Source organism: Rhododendron vialii, chromosome 7a (assembly GCF_030253575.1).
Source record: "Rhododendron vialii isolate Sample 1 chromosome 7a, ASM3025357v1".
NCBI classification, from domain to species: Eukaryota; Viridiplantae; Streptophyta; class Magnoliopsida; order Ericales; family Ericaceae; genus Rhododendron; species Rhododendron vialii.
The window spans coordinates 4,858,860-4,875,884 of NC_080563.1; the positions used below are offsets into that span (position 1 = coordinate 4,858,860).

General features: G+C 35.5%; 1 protein-coding gene across 1 annotated transcript; it reads left to right on the top strand.

Annotated features, from left to right (window-relative positions):
* Positions 1-11,281: 11,281 nt before the first annotated feature.
* Positions 11,282-16,877, top strand: LOC131334167 (ent-kaurenoic acid oxidase 2-like). Its single transcript, XM_058369062.1, has 8 exons — positions 11,282-11,626; positions 13,393-13,873; positions 14,404-14,667; positions 15,312-15,401; positions 15,522-15,600; positions 15,867-15,973; positions 16,251-16,372; positions 16,471-16,877. Exons 1-8 carry the CDS (start codon positions 11,388-11,390, stop codon positions 16,568-16,570), a joined length of 1,482 nt encoding a protein of 493 aa, XP_058225045.1. The 5' UTR covers positions 11,282-11,387; the 3' UTR covers positions 16,571-16,877.
* The last annotated feature ends 148 nt before the right edge of the window (positions 16,878-17,025 follow it).

The following is a 17,025-nucleotide window of genomic DNA, read 5'->3' on the forward strand; positions in this document are numbered from 1 at the left end:
GTCGGTTTTCCTGGGGCTTTGGCATAAGTGGGCTGTAAGTAGGCCCACGCGACTTGGACTTTTATATAAGTAAACAAAAAAAGATCTTTTTTTTTTTTTGGTCAATCGGCAAGCTTTATTAATTCTGAATCAAAAGACAAGTCCAAAGAAGCCTCCAACTAAGCCCAAATAGGAAAATCCCCAACCCAAGTAAGTGGAGCATCAAGAGATAGGACATACTTGACCAGTTGGCCTCCAAATGAACCACCCTATTACAAGAACGAGGAATAAAATTAAAATTACAAGAACGAAAACTACTAGCTAAAGCTAAAGTGTCACGAACAACCACTTCCAGGTTGGCACTGATTGAACATCTCCCTTGTAGCATACGAAATTTTTTTTGAGCGTCACCTTCTAGAATAACATTGTCACTTCCATGATTCAATAGATTAGTCACTGCCATGCATACTCCCCTTAGCTTCCGCAAATTCTGCCGAGTGTGCTCCCGAGATAGGAATGGACTCCACGCGCAAAATATTTCTCAGGTGGCCTCGAACTACAAAGCCACCCCGCCTCTACCGACTACCGGTTTCCTTCACATAGGCACCATCAACATTGATTTTCAGCGTCTCAGGAGGTGGTCTCTTCCAGGCCAGTACAGTTGTTTCCTCTTGACTTCTCCCCAGTACCCTGCTCCTTATGTGAACTTTTTGTCATTAAATACGGAAAAAAAATAAAATTTTTGAAACATATGGTATTTTTGTTATTTGTTTCGTCTCATGCAAACTTTTTTTTCCCTTGGATCTTCATTTTCATAAATTTCTGATTTCTCTCATCGAAGAAAATAATTAATCCCAAACATTATTATTATGAAGATAGATGAAATGACGAGCTTCGGTATCAAAAGTTTTACTGATTGATCGGTCCAAAAACTATGAAAGACTTCACTATATTACTCCTACAACACTTTTTTTTTATTATTTCCTGATGACAACGTGGACGGTGCCAAAACAAAAGAAAATAGGAAAGCTTCATGGTGCGTCCTGGAGCAATTACACTTTAGGGTCGGATATGTCCATATATCTCTATCATCAGTCTATAACAATCCATAAACAAGGGATGAGAAAACATGATTCTGGTACGGAACCAGGATTTCTTGTACGAGGGGGCCGCATTATGAACAATTTGTTTTTTATTTTTGTATGGCGGTTTGGTGTGTCTGAGCCAGGATTCGCGTACCTCGACTAATTGCCTCACAGGTTCAATCAAAGACAAACCACCCACACCGGGACTAGGAAATTGAAAACAAAAAAATGCTTTCTAGCAGTCTAACTCAATGATTGAATCCTGAACAACTGCGTAGGGAACATACCCACTAATCACCCGGACTAACCCTTGGGGTTCAACACGAAAAACTCTTTATTAAGTCATTATTTCATGCCAAATCAGTTTGGGGGAATGCATGTAAAGGTTTAAAACTAAAATAAAAAATTTAGTGTAGATAATTGCGGGGGGCCTTGGCCCCCATAAATCTAAGCATAGTTCTGTCATTGGTAGATTTTCTCTCTACACAATTTATTAGGATTTGATTCTTAAAATCAGGCTGCAGTAAAAAAATTCCTTGTGAATTTCTTAATTCCAGCGTTGATTTGCTTTCAACCAGATCAAGAAAGGAATTAAATAAAGTGCGTGTAAGCTGGCCAAAACACACCTGACTATCAAAAAAGTGAGACAAATATGATCCATGTTTTTTTTTTGGTAACTGATCCATGTTAACTTCAACTAGCTAGTATCACAAACCCAGTAGGTCAGTACCTAACATGTCACACACTATAGGAAACACATGCTATGGACCACATTGTCATAAAGCATTTGCAAATGACAAAGGTTCCGTTTCAGAATAAAAAAAAAATATTCGTATTTTTTAAGAAGATAATTTTAAGTTCAAATATTATAGGCTTATTGAAATCTAAAAATATGCAATATGAATTTTTTTTGAAAGATCTTTATATGATGCAAAAAAAAAAATTGAAAATTTATTTTTCATTTATTTTATTTTTGAGTTTGAAAATGTGAAATAAACTGCTTATTTTTTAAAAAAATTTCTGGAACGGAGCCTAAGAATGTCAGAGCAGACTTGCCAATCAATGGTTTACTCATAAACCCGGTTAATTGAATATCATTTGGTCTAATCGGATCGTATTTATCTTGTGGTGTTAATTTTTCTCAAGTCAAATCGGGTCGTTCATATGGACATGAAATTGTCAGACGGGATGCCATATCACATCAAATATTTCACGACATCCATGATAACTCGAGGTGAAGTCCAAATTCCATCATCTTTTATTATTTGAAATTTTGACTTGTTAAAAAGGTTCGATAGAAAAGGGCCTGAGATTGTAACGCTCCTTAAATTTTGAGAACGTTAAAAAAAATATTTTCATTGAAAATTTAAATAGAGTCTGACTCATTATTACATCATAATTCTCACAAGAGTACTTTTATTAAAACACGGAAAGAAAATTAGTGTTCCTATCTACTGCTCTACATGCTCCTCCATCCTAACCAGCTCTTCGGCTCCGAAAGCTTTTAAGGTGTAGAGTTCATTCTGTTCATCTACAAGGTCTGATACATTATACCAACGTTACTACCAATAAAATATGTCAGGGTCACCAAAAATAACACCATGAGCTACAAAAACTCAATAGAATAATCCATACCCACTAACCCTTAACTTACAAATAATAGACCATAAAATTAACAATTTCCACATAATACATGCATATTTGACGAAATAGTTAATAATGACACATCTACATTCACTATCTAAATTTACGTTGGTGTCCATGATTTTCTGAATTTCTCCTACTCGACATTTCGTAGACCATGTCACTGGTTTCACCTTTCATTTACCAAATCAACATTTTCAAAATTATTTTTAACACACTCAACCTCGGTTCCGCAGTTCTAGTCTCCCGAGTATCTTCGCAATGATTTCGTTGTCCCGGGTTCCTATTGGCACACAAAACTTTGCATTGGCTCCGTTTCGCGGATAACCAAGTTACACACCCACCTCGGTTCCGCCGTTCCGGTCTCTCGAGTATGCTCACAATGGTTCCGTTGTCCCGGGTTTTCATTGGTACACACACACCACACAATGGGCTATCATGTCCGGCCACATTGTGATTTTTAAACCATTTCTCTTTTTCAAATCACATCTCACTACAAGAAAAATAAAAATTGGTGACGAAAAAATGAAGACATTAATTTTGTCACTAAATGAGTATATTTGGCGACGAAAAAATAAATTCGTCAGTGTTTTGACAATTTTCGTGACGAAATAATTTCGTCTCCAATTATACATGTTTAGCGACAAAAAAAATATTTCGTCACCAAAAGTACCCATTTGGCAACGAAATCCATTTTTCGTCGCCTAAAGCTTAAAAAATATGACGAAATTATTTTTCGTCACCAAAGATAATCATTTGGTGACAAAAAATATATTTCGTCACCAAATGCTTTACTTTAGTGACGAAAAATAATTTCGTCACCATTTTAACGTTTTCAGCAACGAAAAATATATTTTGTCTTCAAATGGATATCTTTCGTGACAAAATTTATGAATTGCATTTTGTCACTAAATGTATTTCGGACATAACTCTTTACTAAAAATTTCGATTGAGATCATTCAAATTGGGTTTGAACAATAACTCAATTGCCTACAATTTTTATGTTTATCAAAATTGCTAATTTTAATATTTAAAGGTTCAAAATTACATTCAAAATATATTTTCATGTTAAACATATATGTTATATATTAGATATTTTAAATATTTACTGAAAAGTGTGTGTAGTGCAGTTGGTTGGAACTTACGCGAAAAACTCAAGGGACTCGAGTTCGAAACTCAACAGGAGCAAGAAAGAATGATTTTTTTCCCATATGAAAACTTCTTTTGCAACGAAAAATTTCGTCACCAATTATTCACTTTTTGGTGACGAAATATTTTATCATCAAAAGGCACTATAGATGACGAAAAATAAATTTCGTCACCAGATAGGAATTCTCGACAACCTTTAATCGACAAATTTTTTTTCGTCACCTATATTATTTGTGACGAAAAACATGTAATTTGTGACGATTTTCATTCGTCACCCAATGTAATTTTTTTTGTTGTGTCTTTGCATTAACCACACCCTAAGTGTCATGTTTCTACTTTCTCGATTTCTGTCTCGCTTACATGCAAAGACTCCACGGTAGGACCTTTATACACTATAGTATAAATCATTTATTGTAATCTTGAACTAAACTAGCAAGATCATCCAACTCTATATTACTTTATCATGCTCATATTTACGGAATTACATTCAAACAATTCCACATTTCTAAAGCATAGTGTCACATGGACGGACACCTTTGGAGTAGAAATCACTTATACTTTATCACACATTAAAACAAGAAATCCTAGTAAACATGTATACATGCTCATAACCATCCTAAGATCAAAATACGAATACTTTCGATCAAGTTTATATATCGAAAATCCATTTTTTCTTTCTTTTAGGGAAGTTCAAAACAACATATGTTTTTCTGAAAATAAAGTTGATGTATTTAACATACTCCCCTTCCTTTTCAAAACTTTAGTAAACACTTTTCAAGTCTTCATGCATTTCCACATACAAAAAGTATTCATGTTTCTATATTTAAAAATAGTAAGTACGGGAGAATCTACATATACTAAACCTTATACTTAGAGAAAGTGGTTAAACGTATTCTACCGTTCTTCTTGATGGTAGGGCAACTACGGAAAAGTAAGTCGACTATTGGATGGAGTAACTTCCTACGATTCTAGTAGCTTCGCAAGAGAAAAGTTTTTCTCGAAACTAGTTTTTGACTAAACTACTAAACTTTTTTTGGATCGACGGGTGGTTGAGTGGTGACGGTCTTAGATGAGTTTCTTGAAGAACTTCAAAAAGAAACTCAAGAATAAGGAAGAACAAATAATATAAACACAAGAATTTCTAGAGAAAAAAGTTGAAGGATGAAGGTGTGAGTTGAATGACAAATGAGGGGTCCTACTTATAGCAAAAATTGGGCTCTCTCTTGGCTAGCCCCCCCTCTCTCTCTTTCTCTCATTTTTTTGCTCCATGGTCTTGCACAATCAAGCCTTTAAACATGCCAAAGCCATGTCAATCCAATCTAGGTGTAAGAATCGGTAATTATGAAGATTTTTTAAGACTTAAAGGCAATTCTAGGTGATTATGACATAGGTTGGCAAGTCTTGCAAGTAAGAAGGAAATGATAGCTAGGCTAAGGAGTAGTCTTTCCATATTTAGTCAATCCTAGGTCCAGTTTGTAAGTAGAAACTAGGTTAAATAAGGGCTAGATTATGTGCTTGAAGTAGTATAGGAATGAGTTGTCAAGTAATTCTAGACTTGAGTGTGAAGTTGGTAAAAGAGATAACTTGCCAGAGTGTAAAAACACATGCACACGCTCACTCTCTCTCCTCTCTCCCTCTCGGCTTCCCTTCTCTCTCTCGCTCCCCCCCCCCCCCAATCTCTATCTAGTACCAAGTGAATATATACATATATACACACACACACACACTTATATATACTTAGAGAAAATCTAGGAAAGTAGGTATTGGAGAATAATTAGGTTCAAAACTATTATTTTAGACTTGCATGCATGGCAAGTCTAAGTCATGATAAGGGGTTCTAATGATTGACTTGTCAAATCTATGTACTCATTGACAAGTCTTATTTCTATTTCTCAAGGGATAAAAATTTCCCTATGAACTATAGTCCAATGGATAAAGAGGTAATGACGAGAAGTAAGGTCTTGAAGTGACTAGACATGTAAGTAAAATGATTGATACTTTAAGTAGCATAATGATGACTTCCTTTGGGCCAAAAGGTTCAAGTAGGGTTGGAAAGATTCATAAGGCTCATCTAGAGTTAGGAGAATGTAACTAAGTTGAATGGGTACTTAGGTTTCTCTAACCAATTGGTTGGAAACTAATTCTACTTGCCAAGTAGGATTTCTAGCTAAGAAATATAATTTTAGGATTTAATTTACTCACTAGGAAAATATACAAGTGTTTTTACAAGCATACTTGTTTTTGGAGAAGGATTAGATAGTCCGATGTTAAAAGATATAATTTTAAAAATTCAAATCTAATTATAACGGATTTATTAAGGTTAAAAAGAATTTTTTTTAAAGCAATCCAAGAAATTAAAAATAAAATTTAAATATTTAACGAAATTTTTATTTCCCAAAAATTAAAGTTGTTACAGATATACTCTGTCCCGAAAAATGGAGTGTCCCTGGACCGAGTTCATTTGGGCCGTTAGATAGTGCGATTTTTTTTTTAATATTTTTAAATCTGTGTATGATTCAACGGCCAAAAATACACTCGGCACAACAGTTTTCGGCATGGCACAGAAGATCTCAAACCATAGAAAAGAACTGGTTTTAAGCTCCATTTGCCCAATCCCTTCATGTATATATGCTTTCCGAAAATATTTTATACGGTTCTCAATAAATTTATCTATTTATCTCTCTTTACTCATTATCACTAATTGTGATCGGGGAACTAAAAGGATAATCTGGTTAGATACACAAATCTCGTTGTAGGTATGGCTCTCATTGCTCCTCAACAAATGCCATTCCCAAGATTCATCATGCCTGAGGATCTGCCCCAAGAGTGGTACTGGACCTGATGACATACTCACACTCGAAAAGTGATACAACCGTCTTTATCTAAGGTAAAGTAAATCACTTGTTTCTATGTGTACTTGATTGCTCAAATAGTCAAATGCCATTAGCGTAAAGATAATGACAAAAAATTACTAGTAATTGATTGCCCTTAACCAGAAAACAGGGAAAAATCCCTAGACTTAAAATCCCCTTAATCTTCTTAAGGCTGTTATCGTTGGAAAATGCATTCTGCATCATGTTCGACTTTTCATTTTTCCATTTTTCTCATTTTGGTTAACAAAAGATTTACATGACGTATTTTGCACATATATTTCAATCACTACTCTTTTCGCAAAATGCATATATCTCCCAAATACTTTTCAAATTCATTTATACATTATAATCATAATTCAAAAAGTAAAAATTGCAAAAAAAGTAAAGAAAAGAAAAGATCTTTGTGACTTTGAAAAAAATGGGAGTAGTTATGCACACACATCGCGTCGTGGGCATTGACTGTTGGGTCATAATACCCAAATCCACTTTTTTTCTTTTCTTTTTTCATTTTTTCCCTTGAGCTGGCCCACTTAAGTAAAATAATTAGAGAATGTTACACAATAAAATTAAACCGAACAAACAAAAAATAGATGAAATAAATAGAATTCCTTTCTAACAATTTTTTCCTTTCCTAGATAGTGTTATTCAGGCTCCGTTTCGGAAACGGAAAAAAGCCCTTATTTTTTAAGAAGGCAATTTCAAGCTCAAAAATGAAGGGTTTATTGAAATCTAAAAATATACACTCTGGATCTTGTTTGAAAGATCTCATTGAGATCTTTTATACGATGCAAAAAAAATTAAAAATTTATTTTTCATTTACATTATTTTTGAGTTTGAAAATGTGAAATAAGCTGCTTATTTTTTAAGAAGGTTTCTGGAACGGGGTCTGACACTACCATGAACTCTATTTGAACCCAAAAGGTTTTCTCCAGCCCCATCAAATGTTGAGATGGTGGGTGCGTTGAGATCTTCTTCTTTTTTTTTTTTTTGTGCCAGTTTTCATAATCCCTTTAAATGGCATTTGCTTTCATTTTCAATCATCGTTCTGCTTTCGCATTCTCAATCCTCACATTCACAAATTTTTAATTGTTGAGAGTTTTTTGAAAGAATCTTTCACTCTCATGCTTGTGCTCTCGCTTCTGTACCCTTTCTTTCATTAAGTTACTTAAGGATACAACCAATTCAATGGATAACTCAAGTGACAATAGAGAAAAGTTGTACATTCAAACATTGAATTTGAAACTTGATAGGAGTAATCCATTGGGATCAGCCTTTAAGAGAAAAATCTCTTTTAAACAGCTTTGTTCCAGCATGAATGATCTATATTTGACATAACCAGAGTGAAAGATAAGTATAAGTTGACTTCGACAAGAAAAGAGTGTGATGTGACCTACGGGCTACGGGGTACTCAAAAGGCGGCCCCCTAAATCTTTATCATCGCTGCCATCGAAAATACTAGTAGTTGGCACACAATAAGCTAATGTACTAAATTTCACCTGGAATTTTGTCCAGGGGTGTCAATCGATTCGAGATTCTCTGTGAAAATTCCTCCATGTGGCATGTGAGATTTATGTGAGGATTCTCTTGAGATTCGGATCGTTTATCTCGATAATTAATGGTTCGAATTAAAAATAAATTCTTTCAAAATAAAATTTAACTCTTTTCTGAAAAAGTTTGTTTTCAATCTGATCCATTAATTATCAAGATGGACGATTTGGATGCAAACTCTTACAGAAAGTATCTTCATAGAGGATCCGCATCTCGTGTCAATGGGTTGTGAGAGGCGAATGGACTCTTCGAGGCTGTTTATAGCTACTGACCAAAACGGTACTGGGGGTACTGACTGTGATTGGGCTCTATATTGAAGTTCTGTATAAATAATTTAAACCGTTTATTTTTTAAATAATTTTTTGAGTGCAATTATAAAATTTCAGTTTGATCCGATAAAATTAAGTACTTGATTCAACGTTCAATTGTTCTTTCAGCAGAATCCTATATTTTGAAATAAACATTGGACGATTAGATTAAACACTTATATTTATTGGATCGAGCTGAAATTTTATGAGTGCACTTGAAAGATCATTTAGAAAATAATTGAAAATTTTGTATCGTTTGTGGATGACTCCAAAATGATAATTACATATATATCGGATCGAGTTGAAATTTTACGTGGTCGGTAACCTATCGGTACCGTTTAGTCGGTACCGTTAAGCGTAAACGCTTTTGAATGGGGTGGGGGTAGCGGATAAAAAAAAATGGGGTGGGGTGGGGTGCAGGGCCCACCACGTAGGGAAACAAACGGCCAAGGCTTTTCCCACTGCGGTAATCAGGAAAAGAATAGAACCCATTCCAAGTTGTCGACAACAGGACAAATGGATTTCGAAAATTCTATTAGCAAGGAAGATTTGAAGGGAATTACGAAAGAAAAAATGCATTTGGGTCCATTTTAAGTTTCACAAAAATCTAAAAAAATTCGTTTCGCTCTACAAATTTAAAAGTAATACTTATTAATGTTCGTTGGAACTGATTTTTTACAGGAGCCTATAAAATAATATACAAAAATTTATGAATATTTTTTTAGATTTTTGTAGGACCCGGAATGAATTCAAAACGCGTTTTTTCTTGCGTGGTTCCCTGCAAATCTTCCTTGCTAGTTGCAATTAGAATTTCCGATTGATAATATAGGCTGGCAACCTTTCTCCCTACATTTTTCCCACATCGTGAACTCCTATCTTTTTTTCTATTTGACACTTACAAGTGTCCGGACTCCGAACCAGCTTACGCGCTCTCAACTATTTTCTTTCCAAATCTTATCTAAGTTTACAGCTCACCTCTGCTACGACTTTGAAGTTTTGAACTACTCATCGAGGTTAATAGTTTGTACAATATCTTCGAAGATGTAATGCTTTACATAATTAATCGTAGATACCCCTTTTATGGAAAGAAAATCAATCATAGATATGCTTTGTGAAACCATTACCATTGAAATGTCATTGGCACCGCATCAAATATTAGCCAAACGTGATCCCCACAATATTTACGAATATGTATATTTAAATTGTGTGAAACCCATGCATAATCTATATCATAAATATGAAGTGTGAGGCAGGCTCATAGTTAATCATAAACGTTTTTGTGTAATGTAATTACAGTATTTAATCACAACACATCTTTGATTTATTGTGTTACCAAAAACGAGTTTTAATCATCTCCATACAACATCAAAATATTCCCTGATTTATATGTTTACATTCCGGACCCCACAAGGCCACAACTAAGAAAATACGTGTTGTGGTGTGAGACCCGCATGAATAAATATACTATAGAGAAAACATATTCCCTACCATTTATTGCACCACGTCCTATCCTATCTGATTTATTTATTTTCTTAATTGTTTGCGTTAGCTTACACGCATTCCAATTTATCGTGAGGCCTAATTCCACAATTCACTTGCACGGAGCCTAATTAAAGCCGCAAAAAGCTTCATATGGACTGATCCAAAAGAAATTGATAGCATCCGAGAAGTTTCGATACTGAGAATTGGGAAAGGAACAAGGGGAAATGACGGCTCAAAACCTGTTTTGATAATTAATACGCGCAAAAGACATTTTCAATATTAACAAATATTTTCTGCATGTCCTTGTAGGGTATTAATTATCAAACATGTCCTGAGCCATCATTTTTCCAAAGAACAAACCCGCCAGCCTTGGTCATTAACCTCTAGGCCAACTCTTCGGGTTTATGCGTGTTTTATTCCAATCCCCACAACATTAATAACACATACTCTTTCCATTCCGGTTTGTTCGTTCACTTTTAGGTATTCTAAAATGTTTGTTTATTTGATTTTTTAATGGTTCGTGTTTGCATTTTGCTCTCTTATGAGATAAAATATATACTTTTTTCAAAATATGAGTCGAGCGGTAAATGTTGAAAAGTTAAAACTTTTTAAATTAGTGTCAAAATTTTGAGTGCAAATAGGGTATATCATCTCAGCATGCAATCCGAGCCATCCAATACAAACACGGAGGGCTCAGATTTCACGGACAGCACCCAAAATTTTCTTCCCAAAACGGCAAAACCTCTTCTTTGCCACGTCATATCCACTTCCTCTCTCTCTCTCTGTCTCTGTCTTTGTCAAGAGATGCTACATACACTACATAGTTACACTACATTTTATATAGAGCTCATTTCAGATTTCAAAAAATTTTAGAAAAATATTCATAAATTCTAAAATATTATTTTATGAGGCTCTGTAAAAAATTAGCTTTAATGGATATTGGTAAGTATTATTTCTAGATTCGTAGTAGCAAAACTGCACAATTAAGCAATTTCACACCTATGAATCCAAAAGTAGTACTTACCGACATTCATTGGAACTAATTTTTTATAGGACCCCATAAAACAATATTTTAAAATTTATCGATATTTTTTTGAATTTTTTTAGAACTCAAAATAGGTTCCACATAAAATGTACTGTAAAAAGGTAATCTACCTATCTTTAGTGCGGTCTCTTATTGATATAACGGTTACCGTGGGATTGGAAAAGGGACAGCAGATGTGTGTGTGTGGGGTCTTTCTCTTGTCTCTCTCTAATTTTCTCTCAAAACATTCTCTTAAAACACTCCATTGAACACAATAGAATTCCAGGCCCACAAAATGGAGAACTACTGGGGGTTTAGTTGGGGGTTGTTTGTGGCCATTTTTGGTGGTCTAGTGGGGTTGAAGTGGTTGCTCAGGAGTGTGAATTGCTGGCTCTATGAGTCTAAGTTGGGTGAAAAACGCTTCTCTCTGCCTCCCGGTGATATGGGTTGGCCTTTGATTGGCAATATGTGGTCTTTCCTCAGAGCCTTCAAGTCATGTAACCCTGATTCCTTCATCTCCTCCTTTGTTTCCAGGTTCTCTCTCTCTCTCTCTCTCTCTCTCTCTCTCTCTCTCTCTCTCTCTCTCGTCCAATTGAGATTCTTTTCCTTGGCAATAACCCAGAGAATATGGTGTATTTCGGCAATTTTGAATTTCATTTATGGAGAAGATCTTTGCTAACGAGTGCTCTGTACCGTCCAAATGGGTCAAATTGACCCTCGTTGAAACAAAATGCTCAATAACAGTATTGGTCTTTACTGGTAGTTTTTTGTTGCATAGCCAGAGGTGCCTAGGCAATTTATGGCATCTCCATTGATTCCTTCTCTGATCCTGTCAAAGCAAGCAATCCAGTTCTAATTCACACGAAAATACTTTTTTGCGGCCTAATCTTAAAAATCGAAACTGATCCGTTGTTGTTTAAGTTATCAATCCTCTGCAGAAGCTTAGGGGTATTGGGTTAAACATATCCGATTCCGATTCCTTTTTGCGGATTGCGAAAATAGTGTTCTACAATGAATGGGCCCACTGGAAATTAATTACCAAAATAGGAATAGACTCTTCTAGAAAGGGCAATTTTTTTTCCTTCATGTTTTCGGGGCCACTATTTCACCCATCACACGAGGGTATGGGCCCTCCCAAGCATGTTGGTCCCACACAAGATGAGACTCCTATACAAAACTAGAGTACGATTTAATTTTGAGAGAAAATGATAACATTCACCCTAAGAGACTGAGCAATAAAATGCGCATTAATATCCGAAAAAATATGTATTAATATGTGTGAAAGTGTATTAATAAAAATTAGCATAACCAAATTTTGAGAAACGTGATGACACATCAGTTTAAATAGATTTCTAAAATGGTTGAGAGATGTGAATTTACTTGTTTACACAATTAAATAGTAAACGACACCAAATGATTCAATCGAGACAAGAGCAGGCGACTTTTGTCATTTTCACTGTAATATCTCCAACCTGATCCTCTATAGTATTATTCTATACACAATATTGTACTAAAATCTGAGTTCTGATCCAGCCTTTGGCTTTTATTTTTTGCCTTGTAGTACTTTATTAGGAGTACATTATTATAGGAAACGACAATGAAGAATTTCTTGGTGGGCCCTCATCGATCACTACGTGCATTGAGATGGGTCCTACCAGTTTCAAATAAGTATCATTTTGAGATGGATCCACCCCACGCCAAGCGCTATCCAAAGTGTTTTGGAGGCTTTATTAATTTTCCCAACTTTTATCGTTGTTGGAATAAAAGAATTGTACTCCCGTCGTGTACGTCGGTATACAGTGCAGCAATGCGACCTAAGGTTGTGACTGGTGGGATTGGTTATGGATTACGAAAAAAAAAGACGACTTTAAACTAGTCATGTGAACTTGTTTTGGTTGTATTAACTAAAAACAACTGAAAATGGCAATATTTGCCTCCTCTTGTAATCCAACCGCATGCCAATTGTGATACCAAATCCCACGCGGATTTGGCAACCTTCTCATTTGGTTCAATTTTGAAGCCTCGTGCCAAATTCAAGTTTTGACCTTTTTTTTTTTTTTTTTTATTTAAAAAACAGCCGTTTGTTACATTTTTATACAATTTGACTCTATGGTTGGAGAGCAGTGTTTGTTGATGTCAAATTTATCTCAACTTCGGAAAATTTTGGACGATTGACCTTTTCTGATATTTGACAAAAAAAAATTGTAATTGTGCTGTTGTATTATTTGATATTAATAATATTAAACGTTCTTAGTTTTGCCTTCATGCCTTTACATTAACCGGGAAATACGAAAATGCAGATTTGGACCCAGTGGATTATACAAAACCTTAATGTTTGGTAATCCGAGTATCATCGTTACAGTACCCGAAGCATGCAAGAGAGTCTTAACTGACGATGAATATTTCAAGCCCGGTTGGCCTAGCTCCACTTTGAAACTCATTGGGAGGAAATCATTCATCGGTAGCATCACATATGAGGAGCACAAACGCCTCCGCCGGTTAACTGCAGCACCAGTCAATGGTCATGAGGCCTTGTCCATTTACGTTGGGTACATTGAAGAAAATGTGAAGTTGGACTTGGAAAAATGGGCTGGAATGGGGCAAATAGAGTTCTTAACTGAACTTCGGAGGCTCACTTTCAGGATAATTATGCACATTTTTCTAAGCTCGGGGAGTGACCAAGTGATGGAGGCCTTAGAGAAGGAGTACACAACACTTAATTATGGAGTTCGAGCCATGGCAATTAATCTTCCTGGATTTGCTTACTATAAAGCACTCAAGGTGAGGTTTTCCCTTTTCTGTTTGTTAATATATGTGGTTTTCTAGTGGTTTAATTCTGGCTATTTTGCAAGTATTTCCATGAATATGGGAAAAATGTGTTACGCCACTTTAGATACATATCCAGGGAAGGTACTTCTTCATTCATTATGAGAAGAGATCCATGAGTTCCTCTGGCATAGTATTTCTGTTCATTTGTCAAATGACCCAAATTTCACAAATTGTGCTCTTGAATTAGAGCCTTTTAGGCAGTGTTTGGACCATTGATTTGTGGAGGGATCTATACAAGGAGAAGAAACGGTAAAGGAAACAGATTGGAAAGATAAACTAAGTGAAGAAGCTATTATGTCTTGAGTGAATCCGTCCCCGAAATCATGGCCTAAACACAACCTCAAGCATTTCTTACTCAAGACACTGAATTTATGACTCTTTTGATAAGAAATGAACTGAAAACTTCTTTTGATTATCTCTCTCCTTTGTTATCCCTCTATATTGGCTTTTCAATTTGGGATCTAAGGATAACTAAATTCCAGGCGCGCAAAAACCTTGTGGCTATCTTTCAAACGATAGTGGATAACCGAAGAGAACGCAGAAAGGACACCCAACCAACACTGAAGAAAGACATGATGGAGGCTCTACTGGATACTGAAGATGAGAATGGAAGAAGATTGGATGACGAGGAAATCATTGATATACTAGTGATGTATCTAAATGCTGGTCATGAATCTTCTGGCCACATTACAATGTGGGCTACCGTCTTTCTTCAGAAGCACCCAGAAATATTTCAGAAAGCCAAGGTAATGGAGCCCATCTTGCCCTTGACACATATCATCAATGTGTAACGGTTTTGTGGTGTTGTGTTTTATATTCAACCAAAGATATGGCTCACAATATAACAAAATTTCCCGCCACATCATTGTCGATGATTTTTTTTTTTTTCCATAAAACTTCTGTATTTACATTAGTTTCTATGTTCAACAAAATGTTAAACGAACTAGTTGAGTAGTGATTGGACAAATCAAGTGCAATCTTCAAATGTTCCAGCAATTTAGTTTGAGTGCTTAGCAAATGTTATTGTTTTTAAACCTGCACCACATAATTCTACGGTATTCTCAACACTTGTCAAACATTCGGAACTTGTCAACATTTGCAATTTTTCTTTCCATTTTTTTCCTGTTTGTACATTGTATGGTAGGAGTAAAACTTTAGCACAAGTTCCTAAATTACAATAGACGAGGTTCTTAATTGGGAGATTTGAATAGATAACTCGAACTGCAATCACCTCATGAAGTTTAAAATGTCCTTTTTGTTTTTAATTTTCGTCTTTTATCTATGCAATTCTTTTTTATCCTTGCCAATTTGATGATATAGTTATTGTAGTAATATCAAGGAGTCATTGGGTTGAAGTATGCTTCCTGAATGTAGTGGTTCTAAATTGTAGGCAGAGCAAGAAGCAATAGTAAGGAATAGGCCACCTACACAGAATGGGTTGACACTCAAGGAAGTACGCCAAATGGATTATCTATCGAAGGTACATGACAAATTTTCACTTTGTGCCTTTTGAGCTACTAATAAGTTGATTTCACAAGGAAACAACCAATTTTTAGCCTTCTTCTATTCTTTAACTTGCATTTGTTCCTTTCTCTTGAAGGTGATTGATGAAACGCTCCGTGTGGTAACATTTTCGTTTGTTGTCTTCAGGGAGGCAAAAGCAGATGTCAACATAAGTGGTTAGTTAATGGTTCTGAATTTTCCTGGATTCTATTTCCAAAGTATGATGCTGGAGTATTTTAGAGTGCATGTAAAATGGAAAGTGCACATTTGTAGAATGCCTCAATTCAAATAATGCATTGCTTTTGTTTTCGGAAATGAGTAGACTAATAAATACAGAGTAGTTGATTTTTTCTGAATGATTGCTGTGAAACACAATTATTTGCTACAAATGGTAGCCAAGTACTGTCATTCGCCGAGCTAAATATTAGTCAATTGTTTTCAGGTTATACCATTCCCAAAGGGTGGAGAGTTTTGGTCTGGTTCAGAAATATTCATCATGACCCTGAGATCTACCCTGACCCAAAGGAATTTAATCCTTCAAGATGGGATGTAAGTTGAACACTACAAACTTCTTCCTAATTCACTTATTTACGTTGTGTTTGGATCAGGGATTTGTGGGGGTATTTTATTGAAACAAAGGAAAATATACAAAGATAATAAAGGGGAGAAGCTAAACAAATTCTTTTCTTTTTTCCTGTTGCTTTCCATTCTGTTGGTTAAATTCCCCTCCTCAAATCAATGACTCAAACACAGCATAAACATAACATGTTTAACACATTGTCCAGGATATTCTGCATATTTCTAAGGAGATTTGTATTGTGAATAGGGACTTACTCCCAAGGCAGGAACTTATTTCCCCTTTGGAGCAGGAAGCAGGATGTGCCCCGGGAATGACCTTGCGAAGCTAGAAATTGCTATTTTTCTACATTATTTTCTTCTTAATTATGAGTAAGTGATTCCATTTTTTCACTTTCGGTTACATTTGTTGCTAAACAAGAGAGATATTGACATATGTACTTACTGAGATCTTTTCTATCACCATACAGGCTTGAACGGTATAATCCCGGGTGTGGTTTGATGTATTTACCTCATCAAAGGCCTAAAGATAACTGCCTGGGGAAGATAAAAAGAGTCTCTCAACTCTGAGTGTACAGAGAAGAAAAGAAATTGAAGTCTATTTTCTTTGCTTTGACTCTAGCAGGATGATTTCATGGAAGAAATGGTTTTTGATCTTATGCTCCACCTGTTAATGATGAGAATTAGTTTTCAGTAATAAAAGATAAGAAAACAAGTTCATGAAATAGTGGAGGTTTGCTGCATTTTATATATGCTCTGCCTTGGGGAAATCTAGGACCACCAGGCTGTGCTTGGATCATGGATCCAAAGGATTTAGCTTACCAATGAAAAGTAACTAAGGGAGAAACAAATACATTTCTTTTGGTTTTCTTCTTTATCTTTATAGCCTGTTTGACAGAGGGAGATGGAAGCCGGATATGGCAATACCCGGATTTGGTTGAGGTGTGCGTAAGCTAGCCCAGACACCCGAGTTATAATTTTTTTTTAACCGGATTTATATATCCGTTATCCTTTTCTTTATGCGT

What these genes read in the sequence shown, in the direction of transcription:
- LOC131334167 (XM_058369062.1), top strand. Translation starts at nt 11,388, where the DNA reads ATGGAGAACTACTGGGGGTTTAGTTGGGGGTTGTTTGTGGCCATTTTT. An exon ending in TTAATCCTTCAAGATGGGAT is followed by an intron (nt 15,974 to 16,250) that starts GTAAGTTGAACA and finishes TATTGTGAATAG; the next exon opens with GGACTTACTCCCAAGGCAGG. An exon ending in TATTTTCTTCTTAATTATGA is followed by an intron (nt 16,373 to 16,470) that starts GTAAGTGATTCC and finishes ATCACCATACAG; the next exon opens with GCTTGAACGGTATAATCCCG.